The sequence below is a fragment of the Thyridium curvatum genome, assembly GCF_004353045.1.
Source record: "Thyridium curvatum strain D216 chromosome Unknown NODE_30_length_408869_cov_84.441474, whole genome shotgun sequence".
NCBI lineage: Eukaryota > Fungi > Ascomycota > Sordariomycetes > Thyridiales > Thyridiaceae > Thyridium > Thyridium curvatum.
Window position 1 is genome coordinate 79,861 of NW_022156785.1, and position 21,237 is coordinate 101,097.

The window sequence follows — 21,237 nt, forward strand, 5'->3', positions numbered from 1 at the left end:
CGTCTCCCTCTCATCTCCACTTGGGCTGCCGTTCCAAGCTTGTGAGTTCGATATTGCCCACGGCATGCATAATTGCGTCAGTATCCTGGGGGGGGTTTGGGCTCGACTGGGAGCATCCGAGGAACTCGTTCAGGTTTCCCGCTCTCTAGCGCACCCACGTTTGGCATTTGCATGGGTTTTGCCAGTGCAGATGCCGCAGATGGGCCAAACCGCTTTCATCTGAGCAGATGGCCCTGTCCCACCCACATCTGAGTAGATGCGCATTGAACGGACAGGATTTGGCAGGGAGAAATGTTCCTGGAAGAGGACGGGACCAATTGTCGCCTGGCCAAGTTCGAGCTCTGCGAACAGACGTAGAGTTGGCCTGCCCGAGAAAGAGACAAAGCAAGTAACTACCTAACCTACCTCGTAGGCAGACAGACTGGCTGGTCTGGTGTCCCGTCCGAGTTGGCCTGCCAGGGCCGGCCATGCGCCTTCCCTCCTCGTAGAAGTGATCAATCTTACGCACACGTGCTTCCCGCCCACCCCTCGCCTGTGCTGTCTCTACCGCAACTCAGGTAAAGTACGGAGCACAGTACAAGTACATCAAGTCTCTGCACACCACCAGACCTTGGCTGCTCTCCTCAGATGCCTCGACCGGGTGCGCGAATCAGGTCACGCACGCACACCACCACCTGCCCTGACGGATCTTGGTCCAAGATGGCGTTGTGGCCTGCACGATCAGTCAGGTAAGTGTGTCTGTGTGTGTGTCTCTCTCTCTCTCTCTCTCTCTGGCCTGGGCATTCGAGAAGAGAGAGAAGGCTGTCTGTCGTTGGAACCGGAAAGCTGATCCCAAGCTGGATAGATTAGCCAACCCCCCAAAGCCGGCATCGACAGCAGGGAAGAACAGCGTCGAAAACCTGGATCCCTGAGCCGACCCCGCCAGGGTTCCCTGCCTCCCGGCGCCCAACAAAACAGGGTCGAAGTGTGGTAGAGGCACGTCCCGCTGGCCGGTGTGCGGCGGGTACAGTCATCATCAACCATCGAAGACCAGCTCCAGAGCTACCCTGAACTTAGGTGCCAAGGTAGCCGTCGCTCAGCCCGGCCTAAGCCCAGCCTCTTTTTTCTCCCTTCCCTCCCACCTTCGGCATCTAAATACGGGGAGGGTGGGCAGGGTGGATAGGCAGGGCAGACCACCAACATGGCCGCATGGGTCTGCCCGCCTGCCCTTCGAGATGAGAGTCCCTCACTCCACCACCCCCCTGGTCCGCTGAAAACAGGCCGCTGAGCCAACCTGTAGGATGACGACGTTGGTTTCATCCCAGAGCTAACGTTAACTCGAGACGGCGGCGGCTACCACATGCACCGTCTCTAAAGAGCTTGCCTAGCGCCCGCTCTCTCGTGTTGTGTTGGTGACTCGGGCAGAACCTAGCCCTTCTTCTTGTCGCTCTGTTGCCTTTGCTCGTTCCTCTCTCATCTCATCCAGCAGTGTTTGCGCTCTGCATATTGCCTTGCGTTTTTTTTTCTGTCTTTGGCTTTCAAACACTGCGTGAGTAGAGAACGTGTCCAAGCTGACGACAGCAACCCCGCCGCCTGCCTTCCGACACGAGAGACTGTACAACCAGCCAGCAAACACACCCCTGGGGCTCGTCTAGGTCTTTCCATACCCCACGTCAGTCAGCAGAGCGCACATCAACCCCGCCAACTCAAACTCAGAGTCTCCAAGTTGTCTTGCGTGGCCCAAAGGATCGGCAAGTGCAGACTTGACCAACTCGTCGATACATTACTCCACGCGACATGGCGTTCCGTGGGAGTAGAGACTCCGTCTACGAAGAGCGAGACCGTTTCTATGAGCGGCAAGAGCGCAGGAGCCCGCCGAGGCGGGCTGCGCCAGTTCGCGAATATGAGGAGACTGACATTCGTGTCCGCGAGCGGGAGCGTGACTCGGACTCACGCGTTCCCTCGTTCATGAGAGATGAACGAGCCCGTGATGCGCCTGCTGGACCGCTCGTGCTGCGCCAGCGTGAGGTGGAAACCGTGGACCGCCGCCGGCCTCGCTCACCCAGCCCCGTTCGATACCGTGAGCGTATTGTCCAACGTGCAAGGAGCCTGACTCCCCCACCACCTCCTCCCATGGAGCGAGAACGGATCGAAGTCCGGGACAGAGTCATCGAGCGGAACCAGTCGAGGGTCCGCTCGCCTTCCAGAGGTCCCTCCATGGATCGACTGCGCGCTCGATTCGTCGACCGTTCGCCGAGCCCTCCGGAGCGGCCAGTGGAGAGGGTTCGCACTCGTTTTGTGGAGCGCGAGAGGTCACCCACCCCGGTCGACAGAGAGCGGGAGATCCGCATCATCGAACGGGAGCGGGAGCGGGAGCGGCTACCGTCCCCTAGCCCTTCGCCCCCTCTAGAGCCTCCCGTGATCCGCGGCCCAACTATTGAACGTGAAGTCATTACGCACTATCGGGACATTGACCACGGTAAGCCATCTCAACACACAGCAACCCCAGGCGATCACTCCCCGCTAACACGTCAAAGGTATGATTGTGGCACGCCCACCGTCGCCGCCTCCCCCTCCTCGGCCACGTGTCCAGGAACGTGACACAGAGATCGATATCACTACTTCGAGGCATCGCACCGAGGTCGACATCCACGAGAGCTCTAGGGAACGTAGAGGGGGAGGCCAATTGATACGGGTTCCAACTCGTGGCCGCTCCATCTCTCGCGAGAGACCGGCGCCCGCTCGGCGTAGCGACCATTACCACGAGGACGACGTCATGGTGGTTTCCGACCGCAACAGGCTCGAAGTTGACATCGAGCACCGTCACGGCCACAGTTCGAGTCGGAGCCGCCACCGCCGTGCGCACAGTGCGGCGCCGCCCGTGCTCGACTATGATGACGAAGCCGAGTACATAACGAGCCGCATCAACGAACGGGGTCGGATGGGTGAGGCCTGGCACGGTCACACCAAGGACTGGACCATTGTGGATGTTCCGCCAGGTACCGAGCGCGTCCGTATGGATGGCGTCGGTGGGGGTGGTGCAGACGTAACCTGGTCGCGGTACAACGGCGTCAGACGAGCCAAATTCGTCCCCGAGCGGGACGGATCCGATGTGGGGCCGACGACGTCGTCCACGTCGCTCTCCGAGCGCGACGTTGTGCGAACGCGCGAGAGGGGCACCGACCGCCTCAGCGTGCAGATCTACGACAAGGACCGCGACCGCGACCGCGAGATCGACGTCATTGCCGACAGGCAATTGGTGCCGGTCGTCCCCAACAAGCGCAGCGACATGTGGACCGAGATCACCAAGGATCTCGTGGTCCGCGAAGCCATCGAGGAGATGGGCTACGAGTACGAGGAGACGGAGTGGTTCTTTTATGTGATGCAGTATCTTCGATATGTAAGCTGGCCTGCCTTTCATTTGGAAGCAGTAGTACGCGAGTATCGAGACCGTTCGTGCTAACAACGTTTGTTCGTCCACACAGGAGGATGTCCTGGAGCTCGTGGAGCGATCCGACCGGATCCGCCGCATTCGCAAGGACCGCATCCGGGAGATCCAGTGGGAGAGAGACTACCGCGACGGGTGGGAGCGGCGCCACCGGCACCACCATCATGGCCGGTTCAACGACGAGCGCGTCGTGGAGCGAGAGGTGATTTATGACCGGCGCGAACCCCGATACCTGCGCTAGACTACCCATCTGTCTTCTTTGCGTGTTGTGTTGCTGCTAGACATGATATGCATGCAAGTATCCCATGATTGACGGCTACAAGATCGTGTGTGGGAAATGTGGCGTTGCGAATGGGGGGTTCACTGTAATGATCGTTGATGATGCAAGTCCCCATCCCATACGGGACCCCGTTGGGAGGAGGCGGACCGGAGGGTTTCTTAACTTTTTGAGCGGAATGGGTGGCTTCACGATCTCGGACCGTTCTCTCCTCTTGTGTAATGATTTTATGACGGGTATCTTCTTTTTCTCATTCTCATAGCGGAGGCGATATCAGGATTTCTTTTTTCCCCATTAATGTCACGAAGACCCAGGGTAGACTGGATGTTACGGCAAATTGACGACTCATGACCATAGAAAGGAAACCTCGCGCTGAGGATGACTGACTGCACCCATCGTTTGAATGAACACAATGACTGCACAGTCGCTCATGACCGACCACCCGAGAGCCGTCAGATAGACATTCGTTTGCTACGACAGCTCGGCCTGGAAGACGGATGCAGCCTTAAGAGCCAGGAAAAGGGACTAGCTAGCTATCTGATAATGGGCCGAGTGAAAAAAGAGCTACAAGCATCTGCCAGCAGCCAATACATCAATCTTTGTTAACTCCATGGACCACCTTTTATTACAGTGCCCTCAATCTCTCTCGCCCTGTTGAAAGCCTCACCTCTGGTCACACGAAAGAACCGATTACCGAGGCTCATAAGGCCTGTAAAGATACAAAGGAGATAGCCGAAGAGGCGGCAGAGTTGCCAAAAAGGAAACAAAAAAGAGGTATGCGACCAGATCAAGAGACCTGGTGAATATAGCAAGTTGAATCGAGATCCGAGTTCGGAGTAGCCTAGGCAGCGCTGCCCATGAACAAGCCTACGGTCAGCGGACGGACCTAGTACGGAAGCCTAAAAGATAGCGGAACTCACCTCTTGCGGCCGCGCCTTTTCGCCGGCGCAGGAGCGGGCGCAGCCTTGGCCTTCTTCGTCGTCTTCTTCTTGGGCTCGGGTGCTTCTTCCTCCGACTCGGGCTCGGGCTCAGGCTCGGGGACGGCCTTCTTACCCCTCTTGGCCCGGGGCTTCGGAGGAGCAGCGGTCTCCTCGGCATCCTCCTCATCCTTGACAGCACCTTTGCTCTGGCGGCCACTGGTCCTCCTAGTCGGAGCAGCCTTCTTAGACTTGGGCGCCACATCGACGTCCTCTTCTTCATCAGCCTCCTTCTTGACCTTCCTGGCTGAAGCAGCTTTCTTGGCCTTGGGGGCCACTGGGGCCTCTTCGTCCTCGTCCTCTTCCTTCTTGACACCCTTGCTCGGACGACCCCGCTTCTTCGCAGGTGCCTTCTTGACAGGCGGAGCAGCTTCGCCGTCGCTGTCAGCTGCTTTGGCCTTTTTGGATGAGGCGCCCTTGGCTGCTTTAGCCTTCTTCTTGGGCGGTTCAGGCTCCTCGTCCTCATCATCTTCAGCCTTCTTGCGTCCACGCTTGGCGGACTTCTTGGCCGGGGTGGGCGCGGCGTCTTCTTCCTCCTGCTTATCATCAGACATGAGAGCGATCAATGAGCATGTGGAATGAAACATACCTCGCCATCGGCCTCTAAAGCAGCAGCAGCAGCAGCCTTGGACTTCGGCCCACGGATTCCGCGTTTTCCCAGCACATTGTACTCGGGGTCCTGAGTGATCATGTCAGTTAACTTTCAAACAGAGACGACAAGCTGGCCAAGGAGACCTACGCCATTGAAGTCCTCGTCGTCGATGTGGCCCTGTTCAACGACACGACGAATCTTCTCTTGGATTTCCGGGTGATCACTGCAGAGGGTCAGATCCGATCGTAAAGGGCACATCTCCGGGACGCCACCTAGAACGGCGAGCCTGAAGGAAAGACTTACTCCATCTCATCGTAGCCATCGATCATATCCCATTGATAGTCATCGCCCTTCCTGGCAAGGTCCTGCAGGCCTTGAATCTGAGCGCCCGACACGCAACCCCTACAGCGGTGGTCAGTCTTGCCCCATGAGACGGCGATATTGCACGGCCAAAGAAGGCCACATTGCACGACGAGGAAAAAGAACGAGGTGACAGTTGGGGGAGTAATTGGACCTACCAGTGCTTCCATCTCCAGCTTCCATGGTCAATGTTAGGTGGCATGAACCAGGTGCCGAAGCGCAGCTCGCCTTTGAGACACTTGGCGGCCTGCTTTTTACAGACGCCATCTTGGCAACCGGCACGGTTGTTGGGGGATATCTCTGTGTGTTCAGCCCAATGTTAGTAAAACACTGTCGAATGCCATGATTGTCCAATATCGACATTGGAAAATGCATGCGGGTGGCCAGCTTCGAAGCTTCGCCGCGCATCAGATCATGACGCGCCCGCTGTCCGGCACGCGAACGACACGGGCCTGAGCTGCGGAGGGCAGCCATCTGAGCTGTCTCGCGCTGGAAAATATGAACATATGTGCACTCACCAATACGGTATGACATGATGCCGATTGAGAAGAGCCGTCGGGCTGTAAGGGATCAAGGGAGAGAGTGTTGTGTGTGAAAACCAGAGCTTGAATGATTTCTGGCTGGGCTTTCGTTTTATTGAAGAATGCCCAAATGTTGTGTGATGGGCTTCGAGGTTTGCTCGGCGCGCCATTGTTGCCTAAGGTGATTGTTTAGGCAGGGGCCCTGCCGTAGTCCGCTGCATCCCCTGCCCAAGCTGCTCCCTCCCGTGGCTAGAGAAAGGCCACCAACCATTTGATGCATTGGCGCACTTACAGGCCGAGCCGCTTCACAACAAACATGCAGGTCAAAATGTCGAATACGAGTGAGTGCTGCAAAAGAGAATCCATTGAAATTATGTGCCTTGTATTTTCCAGGGCTCCTCGACTCAACCGTGGCCTGTCTTGCCAGCACGCCCCTGTCAAGCGGCACACAATAAATGGGTACCAAATCAGTTTGCACAATTGATACTGTATCTGGTCGTCTTTCAAAACACGGAGAGGCTGGAAAGCAGATTACAAGAACGGACACCATCCGATATACATGGCCGCCAGGTTTCTGGGGTTCACAGCCTGCTTGATCAGCTCCTCGACCTGGCCTTCCACACCTAGCGGGATACTCTCGTCTCCCATCAACCCCCTAACTTTACGCTTGATGCTCTCGACCACGCTCTGAGGGTTCAGCTTGACTAACTCGTGCTTCCGCTTCTTGTCCTTCTGCAGATCCAGGGTCGGATCGTAAATGAACGCTTCGAGAATGGTCATCAACGTCTCCTCCTGCTGGCGTAGAATGGTCAACGTCAGCTCCGAGCACCGCCGGAACGGGCCCTCGTAACCGTACAGCCCCATCGCTTGCACCATGTTGTGGGTTAACCGGAAGGGCACACGCTCTGGCTGCGCAAAAGTGAGGCCCTTGTCGAAGAGGCAGTTGAAGTCGACATGGAAGATCCCGCCGTTTCCTTCTTCCAGCAGGACGTTCTCGCCGTGACGATCACCAAGGCCCAGGATGGTGCCGACCATAGACATCACCGCGCAGGATCTGGTGTACTTGAGCCGTGCCGCGAACCACGCCGACGGATGGGGAAACTGTGAAATAAACCAGGAGGGGAGGACGGCAGGAAACATGCCGAGTACAGACTCTGTGAAGAGCCTGATATTGTTCTCGGATATGATGGCTTCCTTCATCAGCTGGGCAAGATGGCCGTAATTGGGCGCGATATTCCTGGTCTTGTAGAGTCCAAGAAGGATGTCACGCAGCGTCTTGATCCCCTCCACCCACTCGACGATTCCGCATTCCTCGTTCAGTGGCGTGACCGAGTATGTCTTGATGTAGAGTTGACGCCTACTCGACTCTGCGTCCTTCTTCAATGATCTGTTGATAATCCCATTAAACTCCATGAGCCGCTGATCAGTTCGAAGGTCATCCTTTGGTTTGATCATGAGAGCGTAGAGCTTCCCGTCGGACCCCCGGGCCGTCAGTTTTCTCGGCTTCGCCAGGGAGCCCAGAACGAGTACTTCGTCGAGGAAGGAATCAATGGTAATCAAGTCGCCCGAGAACGCTTTGTGTTTCTGCACATTGTCTGTGAGCGTGGGTAGAGTCGCAGTCAGGCAACACTCAACAGGCACCACTAGCGGGCATGGAGTGCACTTGTGATTGAAATTCAAATCCCGGGTGATGCTTGCAACCGTCGTCCGATTGCTCTGGAAGTCGCCATTGTTGCAAGCGAGCAGGAGCTGCTCTGCAAGCTTTTCGCCCATCCTGAGAAAGACTCTGATATCTGATTGCCCGGCTTCGGCCTTCTTGTTCGTGTTTCTCAGCGTGTGCAGGATCTGCAGGCCGCGTGTTCGGCGTTCCGAGGGTTGTTTCGTTGTCATGACGCCAAAGAGACTCCAGAGGGACTGTCTGGGATGGTGATTGACGACCTTGATGATGATGTGTTCCAGCAATTTGAACACGTCAATATTGGGGTGCGCAATGCGAGCTACCAACTGTGGAAGGGTAGTGTAAAAGATATAGGCAGGTATCCTTGTCACGGCCTTGTATATGTTCTTGTGGAGCTCCGACAGTTGTGCCTTTCTGCGTTGATGAAGTTCTCGAGACAGGGACACCTTACCGTCGGGTGCCTTGTCGACTTGTGAGCCTAGCTCCAACCAGAGCGTGAGGATGCGGGGGAGTGTCTGATACAGGTATTTCGTGCCACAAGTAAGCGACCGTAGGTAGTTCTCGATAACCAGCTTCGCAGTCTCTCCGCTGAGGTATTCGTCGCTCTGCTGGTCCGGTTTCAAGGCCTTCTCTGACTCGAGAACTTTCTTGTAATGGCGACCAAGATAGTAGTGTCCCTTCTCCCATTGACTATTGAGCTTCGCTGCTTGCTGATACTGTTGCCGCAGGGTGCTTGCGTTTGCTTGTCCGGTGTGGTCCAACCACTTGGCAAGAAGGAGATGTGTTCTGGCTAGGAGGAACTTTCGCCCAATCGGGTCAATCTCTTTACGAGTGACCTCTCCTGAGCGACGAGTGACCTCTCCTGAGCTGTCTGTAAGTATCAAGCGGAAATCTCGGCTCATTGTGCTTTGTAGAGTCTGTATCGCCTTGCGGTGGTGGCCATCTTTCCAGAGCAACCGTGCATTGTCAACACTGGCGGATTCGTCACCGAGTTTATATGCATGAAGCATAGCATTGAAGGATTGGTGCATCAGTCCCGCTTTCCGGGCCAAGCGTGCTGTTGTCAACCAGAGTGAGGAGAGGTCTTCATCCATAAACGCTGGCCTCATGAGCTCCATCGCCGCTCGGCGAATACCAAGTACGTATTGCTTGTCATTCACGTAAGCACCCAACACTTCCAGTCGCCGATCGAGCGTGGCGAGGGTTGCCTCTCGGGCAGTTGGGCTACTCGAAACTTGGCTTTGAACAAGGATCTCAAGATCAGTAAGGATGTGCGCTTTCAACATCGCATCGTGCGACGCCTGCAAAGACGATGTACCCGAGTACGAGAGCGAGCCGGCAACCTTGTCCCTGATCAAAACAAGATAGTCTGAAAAGTCGCCGACTTTCCCGCTCTTGAGGTTCAACAATGCCTGGGCAATACCCAAGTTGAAGATGTCGGCGCTGTCACCGGCGTTGTATTGCCACAGCCACTTCTGCAGGGCATCCCAGCGACCTGTAGCCCAGGCCGCCTCCACAGCGAATGGCACGATCCTGTTGACAGTCGCGGTAGTGGTTTCCATACCCTCAACATGATTAAGAAGAACGTCGTACTGGCCTGATTCCTTCAAACAAGTAAGGAGGTCAAGCTGAACATTGATATTCCGTGGCTCCGTGGCGAGTTGAACCTCATACCAGGTCTGCGCTGCCGTCCAGCGGCCAGCTTTTCGATGGCTAAGCACCTGTTGATTGAGGTCAAACAGGGTCAGATGCGCCGTTATCCCATCGAGTCCATCCGGCTCGTCAATCTGAGTGTAGATGTACTGAATCTCGCCCAGCAGGCGGTGGGCGTCTTCAGGCGTGACCTCTCTCTGTGATACTGTCGAGATGAACGGCTCCAGGTGGAAGAGGGCCCGCGCATACTGCTTGCAATCGACGGCTCTTCTGGATATTAGATCGGCAGGAATGGCGTCCAGAACCTCTTTGATCCGTGCTATTTGCAGAGTATCGCCCTTGGTCAAACCTGTCTTCGACGACTTTAGTTGCAGCCACCGCATGGCGTAATCAAGCACCCGAAACACAGCTTCACAGAACATCCTCATATGCTCGCGTTCCGCGTATGAGGCGTCGCCCCCTGGTTGGTATTTCAATATGCCAAGGAGTTCACCTAGAACCTCCTTCCTCTGAACTTCAGAGCTCTCATCACCAGTAATGACGTGAACGACCAGGTAGGGCAGCAGGAACTCGGCAACACGCAAGTCCTTGACCCTGATGACGCGATACAATGGCGGGAAGATGACATTTGCAAAGAAGTTCTGTCCCTTGTGGAGGAGATCCAGGACAAAAGATCTGAGCCAGTTGCCGTATTGGCGTCCCGGACGGAATATAGGATATTCTGCATTTGGGGCTGTGGCTGCTTGAGCTCGGTAGCGGGAAGTCATGAATGGCGTGAGCACCTCACGGACATGTTCCGGAAGTGACATGTACTTCCTGTATATGTGGTCTCCTTCACCATGCTGAAGAGCAACAGAAGCCCTGAAGTCGCATCTGTCGAGTAGTTCTTGCATAGCATAGGATAAGAATCCCTGAAGGTTTGTATCTGTTGCTGAAAGAAATGCCTTCACCAGAACTTCTTCCAGGATGAAGAGGACGAAGTCCGTTGTCTCCTCGGCATCGCCAAAGTTGTGCAACACCACAAATTCTCGTTGCTTGCGAACTGTTTCAAGCCGGTTGGAGTCCAAGCATCCGACAAGTCCGATACATTCCACGCATAGGCGTGTGATGTCGGGTTGGATCCCGTTATACTTCGCCGAGCAGTCCAGGAGAACCCGCATCAGCTGAGTGACGACCGGATCAGGCTGCTCACTCATTGCAGACATCTGCAAGTACTCCTGGTTCTCCCTTAGATAATCCGCCAGCTCATTCAGGGCCTGCAGAACAACACCTGAATTCTCGTGCTGAGCTCTCTTTATGAAAGTGGAGAAACGGTCTCTGTTATCCAACGGTTGCCGAAACGAGCTGAGCTTCTTCTCGATATCAGCCAATCCCGGAATTCGACCGAAGGATGGCAACTCGTTGATTTTTGCAGCTAACACCTTTGAGTGTCTGTCCAGCAAAGAACCCAGAAGCTTGCGGCATTGCTCGCGCGTCAACTCGTCAAATGAGTTCCAGTAGTTGCCGACAATGAAAAAAGATGTCTCGACGAGCGTCTCCACATCTTCCTCGTCCAGAAAGTTGAGCAACGTAGCCCAACACGAGAAAGCAGCTGATCTCAGTTGATCATAGGAAAGGGCGTTCAGTAGGAATGCGGAAATTTGTGGTCTGGCAGCCCGGATATGTGATCGAGACAATCTGATCATCTCCTCCAGTGCGCGAATGCAGTTCCTCTGCTCCTGAACAGGGGGGTGTTTGGCCCTGTCATCATTGATGACTTCTGACAACAAGGTGGTGATGCCAAGAGCGTATTGCTGGAGAAGTCGAGCAACATCCTTTTTCTTCCTTCTGCTTTCATTTGGCTCTGTAAGTAGGAGGTCGGCCACTATGCTCAGCGCGTTTCGCACCCGAGATCTCCGACTGTCGTCAGCCTCGGCAGCCGCTTTGAGAAGTTCTAGTACCGTCATCACAGGCTCTGATCCCACGAGCTCCCGTAGAGAGGAGTCGTTGAAATGTGTTGAGATGTGCCTGAGCAGCGTCATCACAAAATGCTCTGTTTGATGCTCCTCTTGAGCCAGCAAAAGAGCGAGAATAGAACCTAGGTTGACGGTGTCCACACATGGCATCCAAGCTTCCTTTTCACCTCGAAAATCAGCGATTTTTTGCACAACCTCCTTCTTCCTGGTGAGGACCAGCCACGGTAATGCATGGGTTTGCAGGTGTACAACGAGATCCTGTACACTCATCTGAAGCAATTCCGCCAGAAGCCGGGTGGTTTGAGGTCGAGCAACCATGTCCTTCAATGCCAAGAAGGCTAGACTCTTCCAGAATGGCTCGAACAGCTTGCGCGGGGTGAGTTTCCGGAAGGAAGCCAAACTGAGAATCTCGTTGAATGCACAGGCCGAGACGATTTGGTTCCGGTGTCCAAGGAACTCCAAAAGCTGAATCAACACGAGGTTGAGCTCCTCGTCTGGGACGGCTTTGCCAACCTGCACCCATGCCATTATGCATGATTCATTCAGATACGGCGAGTTCTTGTCGGAGATAGACTTGAGCAAACTCAGGATGTTGGCCCTGTTGCGTCGTACTAGATCGTCGTCGATTGATCTAGACGGGGCAAAGGTGAGAAATGACGGCAGGGCTCGCCCGGCGGCGATGCGCAGCTCACGAATGGAACTGCTCAGGGATTGGAGGCACCACCGACCGGGCCCGGAGGTTTCAATATCCAGAAACTCGAGGTCTTTAGAGTGGGACACAAACCGGCGCAAGGCCAGCATTGCAACGAGGCGGGGACGTCTTGATTCAAGAAAAGAGGGCAGTTGGATCAGCCTCGTGAATATAGCGGTTGCAATGGACTTTGCTGCAATATCGACACACTTCGGAGATGTGGAAGCCAGAGAGTCTTCCTGCACGCAGTGTGCGCAATAGAAGACACTTGACTTGCTCGAGTGGGACAACCTTTGTGTCAAGGTGCCATCGGCGGCACATGAGATGCGTGAAAGGAGATCAATGACTTCGCATCTGTCGCGATCAGTCATGTTTGGGAATCCGTTCCTGGACACTGTTAGCCTCGAACAACCGAATTGAAGCGGGAAATAACTTACAAGATCAGTCCCTCCAAATCAGCAGTGCTATTGGACGGGGATGTGTGAAGGACGGCGTAAGTTCGTGAAATGACACAGGATAGCACATCGGCTTCTCCAGAGACTTTCTGGCGCTTTGATGGGGGTTGCGAAGCCCTTGGGGCAGCCTCTTGAGAAGAAAGGTCAAGATGCAAGGAGCCAGCATACTGCAGAAGCTCGACATCTTTGAAATCTTTCAAGTTGATATCTGGACCCTGTGATGAGGTCTGGCCTGTCGTTGCAAGACGTAAGATACGCACGCATTTCTAATCTAATGTCAGCATCGTCGCATTCAAGGAATTCCTTCTAAACTTGTACTATGTCCATACCTGAAAATCGCTCCACGGCTCGAGCCCAGCATGCTGCCTGGCCAACTCGTCAAGGATGCCTAAAAGCGAGTTCTCGACGAACCTAGAGGTCGGTTTGTGATTGCCTGTACACTGTGCAAGGCTAAGCAAGCAAAAACAGACTGTACGGCGATGCGACTGACCAGGCTCGTCGTCCGAGCTCAGGATCCGATCTTCGAGGACTTCTCTGCAGAGTATCGCGAGGATTGTGTAACCCTTTTGAGTCAAGGCTGTGTCCAGTCGAGAAATCACCTTGTGGTTCGAGACCAACTTGAAAATACTTTGGAGGGCTGAAACAGCAAGGTCGGGAACCCATGCACGGTATGATTTTTTGACATGGTGGAATGTGAACAAGGCATCTAAGACCCATGGTATGTGCAGCTTCGCCGTTGTAGTTCCGCTGCCGTCCAAACCCTTTGTCTGCATAGAATCTGCCAAGATACAGAGAATGCTATCAGCATGGCGTAAGGCGTGTGAAAGGCTCCGTAGCCGATAGACGCAAGCATGTGGCCTGGGCTCGGAGATATCAAGGGTAGCAGCGAGGAACGAGCTTGGTGGAAGCGATAAGCTGAGTGAGCTGTCCCTCCCATTGGGAGAGAGTTCCTGAATTCGATTGAGAATAGCTGATGCTGTGTGTAAGCATAGGGCCATGGGGAGGTCAGGAACAGAACTGACCTGTAAAGCATGTTTGATAATAGCGAATGAGCTGGGGTACAGTGCCCCACAGAGCACCCGAGTGATCAGATATCTGGAAAAGGAAGACGCAAAAGCTCGTGATGGCAGAGGTCAGGTCTAGGCACTGGACTTGACCGAGCATGCGCAGAATCCGCGGAAGCATCCAAACCCAGAGCGGTTCACGGCCACGGAGTAACAGAGCACCCGGCTCTGAGCAAAAGTTGAGCACTGACGGCGTCTCTTTGATAGTGACCCTGAGAAAACTGATCGCCTTGAGGGCTTCGGCCGTCGCGGTGGCCTGGCTGGCAAATGGATTGTCCCACTTCAGGCCATCCAATGCAACTCGGGTGTAGACGTAGATCAGCATATGGTTATGCTCGATCCGCTCAGCAGATGTCTTGAGCAGCTCGGGGCTGTCCTTCACTTCCTCGATGATAGCAAACAACCGCTTTAGTTCTTGCGTTTCATCTGAACGCGCAGCGGTCCTGGTTGAGTTGGAGAAATTGCCAACCAGCTGGGCAGCCAGAGTGGACGGTGGCGGCATGCTCGTGTCGTCGTTATCTGAGAAGAGGCCATTGACGGGCAGGCCCGCTCGACCGTGGGATTCTGGAGCCATTGTTCCCGGAGCATGTCTGTTGCCAAGATCAGCGAGTGTGCACCTATGTCGTCCGGGGCCAAGGTCGTGTTGTCCCTCAGCATGGGCTTTTTTGGAGGGTAATCAAGGACGCGCAGGGAAGCGCGTAGTCACATGATTCCATTACGATCCTAGCTTCCGCCAATAGATGGTTAGGACCCAGATCCGGGACACTAGCGGGAACCAGTGAGACAGCTTGACCCTGGGAGTTTGATGTCACCCCATCCAGATAAAGATAAACGTTATCGCATATCAGACGATTTCCGAAATTCTTCATCCTTTGACACTCGAGCTCTTCAAGGTGTGAGGGTTTCTCGGTCTAAAAGCAAGGACCTCAGTTGCTGAAGGAGCCAATTGCGCCTTAGAACAACCTTCCTACGCACACGCTCTAGTATAAGCATTGTCGCAATCATGGCAGTCTTTCAGAACAAAAAGTTCCGTTCAGCGGCCGATGCCAACACCTTTGCGGCTCGGTACCGCGCGGCAATGGCAAAGCATCCTTTCCTGCTCTTTGGTCTTCCCTTCATGTCCGTCATCATCGCAGGGTCTTTTGTCCTGACGCCTGCGACGGCCATTCGATACGAGAAGCACGATAGGAAGGTCCGCCAGATGACCCGCGACGAAGAACTGGGCGTCGGCAAGTCGGGACGCCGAGTCGATATGCGGGAGGAGTACTACGTAAGCTCCACCTATGGGCGAGCTCATGCATTCAACTATTGCTGGGGCTAACTGCATGCACAGAAACTTGCGGCGAAAGACCTCGACGACTGGGAGCAGAAGCGGGTGAAGCGGCTCGCTGGCGAAAGCGATGGTGTGCTATAAACGCACGGCTCAATCAAGTTCCGCAATACGTCAAGGGTCCTGGACGTCGCGCCCGAACAGACGTCTTGAGACGAATCAACAATCCCTACTCCTTACGAAACGAAATCAGTGCAGCATAAGAGTTGCGGCGAGTCGCGACGCAAGGCATTGCTCCTGGAGCTGGGCTGGAGGCCAGTCGGTCGGTCATCGCAGGCAGAAGAAATTGAGATCTCCAAGGACTTGATGCTGTGGCGCACATCCCGAAACATGTTCCTGACGACATAGATAGGCTTGCTCTGCGGGCAGAGATGCCACGCAGTGTTGCCCTTGAAGCAGGTCAGACCGAAGCAGGCGAAACGCACGCACAGAATTGGGCGAGCAGGATTTCCATGTTATTGGATACCTTGTACTAGTACAACCTTGAATATGATACCACCAATACACAGGCGGCAGGTGCCTATGTCAATTACAAGGGGGGGGGGGCTTTTGATATGCACTTTGCGTTGCCCTCTGATGTGGTGGTGAATGGCATTTTATTGCATCACCGATCGGCTAGCCTCACGTCATCTCGCACCGCCTTCTGGGGATAGACACGCAGTTTAATTGGACCCCGAAACATTCTCAAACATGGGAGCGACAGGAGCGACAGGAGCGACAAGATTTGGGCACACAAGTTTTAGTGATCATCCCTGCAAGGAGATGATTATGACCTCGATGGCTGAGCTGTGTTTACCCGTTATCGTCCAATGGTGCGTGCCACGTCCTCTGATAATGCTGAAGAATTGATTTGGATCGCCGGTGAGACCTGTCATCGCGACCACATTTCTTTTTCCAAGGAACAGCTTGCGGTTCAGGGCACATTTGGTACCTGTCTACTTGGCAAGTTGCTTGTCACTTGTAAAGCACCTACAGTGGCCACCAGGAGCGGTAATCAGCTTAGTGCTTCTCGCTCCGCAGCTGATCCCGGAACCGGCGCTCCTCCTCTATCACTGGCAATGTCCCAACAGAGAGGCCAGCGACGGCATCGCTATGAAACCGGCGATTCTCATACATGATATTTTTTGTGAATTCCCGATCCTTCAGGGGCTTGACGTGGCCATAGAGGTACACCAGATACAACGCCATAGTACTCTGCAGCCGACTGGCATGGGGCGCATCAAGGAGCTTAGAGATCAGGCTGTTGGTCAACGGTGGCAGCGAGGGGTAGAAGTGATTCTGCGAGGCGGACCACGCAAGCTCTTGGGCGGGAAAGTACCAGTCGTCGGCCGGGAGGAGGACGGTGCTCACCATCCAATGCGGTGCTGCTGCATCGGAAGCTGGGGGGTTCAGCCGTCGGCGTTGAACTTCAGGATGGCAGAGGAGAAAATGAGTCAGGGTCTCGGGTGGCTCCAATGCGTCTGTCCAGCCATTATGAACCAAGGCCTGCCTCGCTTGGTCTATGTCGGCGACGAGGACATATAAGGAGAAGACATCAGTGGGAACTCCGTAGTGTGCCAAGGCATCTTCGAACCAGACAGTGCAGGAAATGCCAGCTCTCTGTAGAATTATGCACGGCTGATGCCTCGCGAAAGCCATAATGTTGTATTTTTGGTTTCTTATCCTGTTTGTCGAGTTCGCGCTGGGCCTGCTTGGCTGAGTCCCGAGATTGCGAAACCTACCGAGCTGAGAGAGCGGAGCGTCTTCTCCCAACACCCTGGTCGATGAGCTGAGATCACCCCGCAAATCTAATTTTAGTGGATGTCATGAGGTTCCGAGTTGGTTCCCAGGTTCCCTAGGAAGTGTGACCATGTGATGTCCTCCGGCTCTGCGGGCGAGGGCAATACCAAGCCTGTCGGTGAGGGGTATCACGGCTGTTAACCCAATTCCGTTAAGATCTTGCAGCTCTGGTTCCTGGACTAGCGACGCAAGTTCGGGCAAAGAGGACCGGGGAACGCCGTCTAACTAGTGCGCATTCACCGACTTTCACCAAGACCAACTCGGTACACTTCCAGTTAGCTTGTCCATGGTTGAGGCTGGGCGTGGTTCTGGTGATGGCTTCTAGCCAGCTACATGGTCTAGACTCGCAATGCAATGCAATGCTGGATGAATACGTGCATGCATATGCGCGTCTGCCGCCCGCCGTCAAACTCGGCGCCTCTACGGACTGCCTCGTCTGTCCTTCTGTGCTGCCCCTTGATTCGATAAGCTTTGAAATATCCTGATCACAAGAAGATGGTGTGCAGCTTGACCGAGAATGCGAGAGGCCGTCGGAATCTGTTGAGCAAGATGAAACCAAGACGGGAAACTGGCCTTTTTGGCCGGTCTATCTGCGATGCAGCTGGATATCTTCGATGGCGATGAAGCTTCAAGTAGGTGATCGACGATGGGATGGATGGTGGGCAACACCAACTTTTTGGTACCTGCATCCCTCCGGGACGCGGCAGCAAGGTCAGAGAAAGGCTGAGGATACCTAACGCAGGCGATGGGTGCGAACAGATCAATGGATAGGATGATCAGCGTGGGATCAACCACCCGAGCCACCCTCCTTCAGGCCAAGTGCGGGCAGGTCGCAGGCTTAGCCGTGCTCGACACCGCCCAATCACAAGCTCTAGGGCCCTGACTACCCGAGGGGGGACAGGACTATCACCAACTCGAATGGGTGTGATGATGTGGTGTTGTGGCTTTCTGCTCTTCCCTATCTGGCTCCTCATCCCTTGCGACGCCAACTACCAAGTTTTTTTGCTCGGGGGCACTCACTAAAACCAACCAAGCAGCCCCGATCGATCCCATTTTTGCTTCATGCCGGCGCGTGGCCCGGCACACTTTGATGCGCCCTCCCGCGATGCAAGCACTTTAGCTATTACGAACGTTGAGGTCCTTGGGGCGACGCCGAGGCTTGGGACCGGCGCTGTCCTAAAGAAAGATACGACGGTCTGGAAGAAGATACGATACTTTCCAAGCCTGGTGTCATTCCCCACCCTGCCCACCCAACCTTAAGCACTTTGGCAGCTAATAAGTTACGAGCTTGCGTTCGTGCAAGCCAAAAAACCCACATGTACAGGTGAAAAGGGCCCTCGTACAGCTGATGAATCAAGTAACTACTTGTACTTGTAATCCCACCCACACCATCCCCACTCCACAGGTCGCCAGGGATGAACATGTGCATCATCCGCAAATTCTTGCCCAAGAGTCCGGGCCACACACCGGCCTCTCGCTTGTGCTTGAATGCTTGATGTTTCGCATGGCCTCTGTCCACCTGCAGACAAGTGATCTGCCTGGGCCTACTTGAACTTGTATGTACCTGCTGAAACATCGAGCCCACCCGATGACTGAATGCGTGCGCCACTCCCGCGTGCGAAGAGCGCCCCCCTCCCCAGGTGGTTACGGAGTCGCTACGAGGAATGAGAGACTACCCGGCACTCACCATGACGTACCCAATCAACCACTAGGGTTCGCACACGAAGGGCCCCAAAATCCTCCCTTCCATCCAAGGTAGAGTGCTAGAAGCCCGTTCCGGATCGGCCTCGGCAGTGAGGCATCGAATGACCAAAGTTCCTGAGATTTATCGAGTGCGGTACCTACGTACGATGTGTGGCATCCCAAAAGGCATCATACCCTTGCACATCACTCAGCACAACACACACAGAGTTCACGCATCAGATGCGTGGGTGTGCATCTCGCATGCGGTAAGGTACGGGCCCTTCGGCACCTTGGCTTACATCTTTAGCTCGGCGAGCTTTGCCGTGCATGCGCCCATGCGCCCATGCGGATGGAGCTGCAAGGCACCACTTCGTGACACTAAAAGTGACTTTGACACTACCGCACTCTGGCGACCCTCCCAACCGGGAAATCCCCCCCAGTCCCCAAGCCTACTTGTGACATTATGACCTGAGGTCAGCCTTCCAAGGTTTCGTTCCCCCAATACGGGTTCTCCGGCGGCGAGGGCCTTGTCTGTGAGAGTGCAATCCGACCTTATAAATCATGAACTCATTCCCACCCCATCTCCATCCCCTCCCCCCCCCCCTGCTAGGTGTGTCCTTGTGATCTGAACCATATAGCCGGAAACAATCGAGTGAAGCCCGCAAGTTCCGGACTTTTAACTCATTTACTCTCCTTCCCCCAACGCTCTCTACCTTATTTCCTACCTCTTTCGCCATCTTCCAACCGACGAAACGGGCTGCTGCACCCTTCTCGTCAAACACCGCCATACGTCACACAATGTTCTGCTCAGCAAGCCAAAAGCTGCTGCACCGGCGCAGCCACAAGAAGCTGCGGGACGCCGAGACCCCGGCCTCACATCATCATCACAAGCGACAAAACAGCGCGTGGAGCGACTCGTCGAGGGCGTCGTCGTCGTCGTCCGGGTCTGATTCTTCGTCATCGTCGTCGTCGAGGAGGGACGGCAGCACGGTAGAGTGGGATCCGCTGAGGCTGCACCCGTCCATGGCGGCGCCCGAGCAGTCGCCGCCCCGCTGCGTGGAGCGGCGGTACCAGCACCAGGAGGAGGCCGAGGAGAAGCACCACCGCCTCGCCCACAACAGGCAGCCGGGCTTCTCGCTCGAGATCTACGACGGCTTCGATTTCGGATTCGGTGCCGCTGCGCAGAAGAAATTGCCCGCCGCCGTGGCGGTGGTGGTGGCGGAGGCGGAGGCGGGGCGGACCCTGCGAGCGCCAAGCTCAGAGGCGGACCTACGTCACCAGCAGAGGCACAGCAGCCCCGACCCGGCCGAGTGGGGCAGCGAGTCCCAGCCCCCGTCCCCCAGCCGCCGCCGGCCCTTGCCCGCCAGCCTGAACGAGGCCGACTATTTCCTCAAACGCGGCGGCTGGAAGCGCCGCGGCATCGTATTCTGCACCGACGAGCCCGTGGCGACGGACGACGATGTCTTCGAGATTCCTTGAAAAAGCAAAGCAGCCAGCGCAACCACACCCCTCCTGGGGAGGGAGGCCCATTCTCATCTGGGCGTGTAACAACATACACCACAACACCAACCACTTTGTATCACCACGGAATACATTTCACCACCTTCTCCAAGTCGACTGGGACAGAAATTCATACTGGGTTATTCTCACGGCCGGCGTTTAAATGGGTATATCAGCGACGGGATTAGGCGCCGGTCACTAGCGATTTTGCTTTCGATCCTTTTTTGTATCAAGGACCCAAGATTCTCGGCACTGAACGCCGTGGATCCTATTCGGACGGCCATTGAGCCCAATACTTTTGATTATGCACCGTATCTCGGCTGCGACCCCGAGATAGTATGGATATTTTTCCATCGAGATAGATAGATAATACCCCCCGCCTGCTTGGACAGCTTGGCAAAATATACTAGGTACCTAGTGCCGTCGAATCTACCAGACTTCTTTCTCTCTTACATTCCTCGATTTGTGAACCTCTCCCATCCTACGTCACCGCCTCTTTGAACTCCCCATATAAAGTGTAGCATATCCACTCCTTCACGCATGCCACAAGTCCCTTCGCTTAGACCGCCTTTCTCATCCCTTGCGTTGCACTATCTTATTTTCTGCTCGGCGTTCGAATAACCAACGGTGGCGGTGAAGGCCGCCCACATGACGCCTCCTTCTCCTCTTGCCATCCTTCTCCTCTTGCCATCCTCCTCCACACCTTAAAAAACATGCATTCCAGTCATCGTCGCCGTTGAGTCACCTAGTGCAAGCCTACCGGTAGGTAGGTAGATACCACTCTTACCAAGCGCCGCCACCGCCCGCCCACGCCCACGCCCACGCCCACGCCCACGCCATGAGCAAAACGACTGGATCTAGTACCCAGTGGCTAGCTCGAGTGGCAACGTGGGAAAATGGGGACTCCTTAGTCCTCTAGAAGAAGAGACGAACGTCCAAGCGAACGGGCAGTGTGGGTGTGCAGCCTGCAGCCGTCGGGAATCAGAACATCATCGAGATTCGGTCGATCCCATCGAGGTCCTGCTGCATCAAGAACTTGTCAGACACACGAAACATGACACGAAAGCATATGCATGTGCCCCCCCCAGAAATCCCTCCTCCCTCGTTCGTCCTGGCCCTAGACAGGAGAGCCAGCTTCCTTGTGTGTCAGCATCTGCGTTTACTCGATCTGGACACAGACACATCTAACGATAGTCCAACCGATAGACACCAGCATGTTTCGTTGGACAAAAGCTCGCTCGATCCAAGAACACTAACAGATAAACTTTCGGTCCTTTATGCGAGCTTCAGATAGC

At 55.0% G+C, this 21,237-nt stretch overlaps 6 protein-coding genes across 6 annotated transcripts; 3 read left to right on the plus strand and 3 right to left on the minus strand.

Annotated features, from left to right (window-relative positions):
* Positions 1-1,776: 1,776 nt before the first annotated feature.
* On the plus strand, positions 1,777-3,668 carry E0L32_005608 (uncharacterized protein; the record flags this gene model as incomplete). Its single annotated transcript, XM_031140149.1, has 3 exons — positions 1,777-2,458; positions 2,517-3,379; positions 3,465-3,668. 3 exons carry the CDS (start codon positions 1,777-1,779, stop codon positions 3,666-3,668), a joined length of 1,749 nt encoding a protein of 582 aa, XP_030995619.1.
* A 952-nt stretch (positions 3,669-4,620) lies between these two features.
* Positions 4,621-6,167, minus strand: E0L32_005609 (uncharacterized protein; the record flags this gene model as incomplete). Its single annotated transcript, XM_031140150.1, has 6 exons — positions 4,621-5,217; positions 5,271-5,360; positions 5,421-5,496; positions 5,577-5,675; positions 5,792-5,933; positions 6,152-6,167. 6 exons carry the CDS (start codon positions 6,165-6,167, stop codon positions 4,621-4,623), a joined length of 1,020 nt encoding a protein of 339 aa, XP_030995620.1.
* A 518-nt stretch (positions 6,168-6,685) lies between these two features.
* E0L32_005610 (uncharacterized protein) lies at positions 6,686-14,224 on the minus strand (the record flags this gene model as incomplete). The annotated part of the gene is made up of 5 exons (XM_031140151.1): positions 6,686-12,518; positions 12,569-12,852; positions 12,916-13,019; positions 13,077-13,556; positions 13,609-14,224. The coding sequence occupies 5 exons, from the start codon at positions 14,222-14,224 to the stop codon at positions 6,686-6,688; spliced, it is 7,317 nt and encodes a 2,438-aa protein (XP_030995621.1).
* A 429-nt stretch (positions 14,225-14,653) lies between these two features.
* On the plus strand, positions 14,654-15,064 carry E0L32_005611 (uncharacterized protein; the record flags this gene model as incomplete). The annotated part of the gene is made up of 2 exons (XM_031140152.1): positions 14,654-14,920; positions 14,984-15,064. 2 exons carry the CDS (start codon positions 14,654-14,656, stop codon positions 15,062-15,064), a joined length of 348 nt encoding a protein of 115 aa, XP_030995622.1.
* Positions 15,065-15,979: 915 nt separating this feature from the next.
* Positions 15,980-16,618, minus strand: E0L32_005612 (uncharacterized protein; the record flags this gene model as incomplete). The annotated part of the gene is made up of 1 exon (XM_031140153.1): positions 15,980-16,618. The coding sequence occupies one exon, from the start codon at positions 16,616-16,618 to the stop codon at positions 15,980-15,982; it is 639 nt and encodes a 212-aa protein (XP_030995623.1).
* A 2,622-nt stretch (positions 16,619-19,240) lies between these two features.
* E0L32_005613 (uncharacterized protein) lies at positions 19,241-19,921 on the plus strand (the record flags this gene model as incomplete). Its single annotated transcript, XM_031140154.1, has 1 exon — positions 19,241-19,921. The coding sequence occupies one exon, from the start codon at positions 19,241-19,243 to the stop codon at positions 19,919-19,921; it is 681 nt and encodes a 226-aa protein (XP_030995624.1).
* Positions 19,922-21,237: the final 1,316 nt, after the last annotated feature.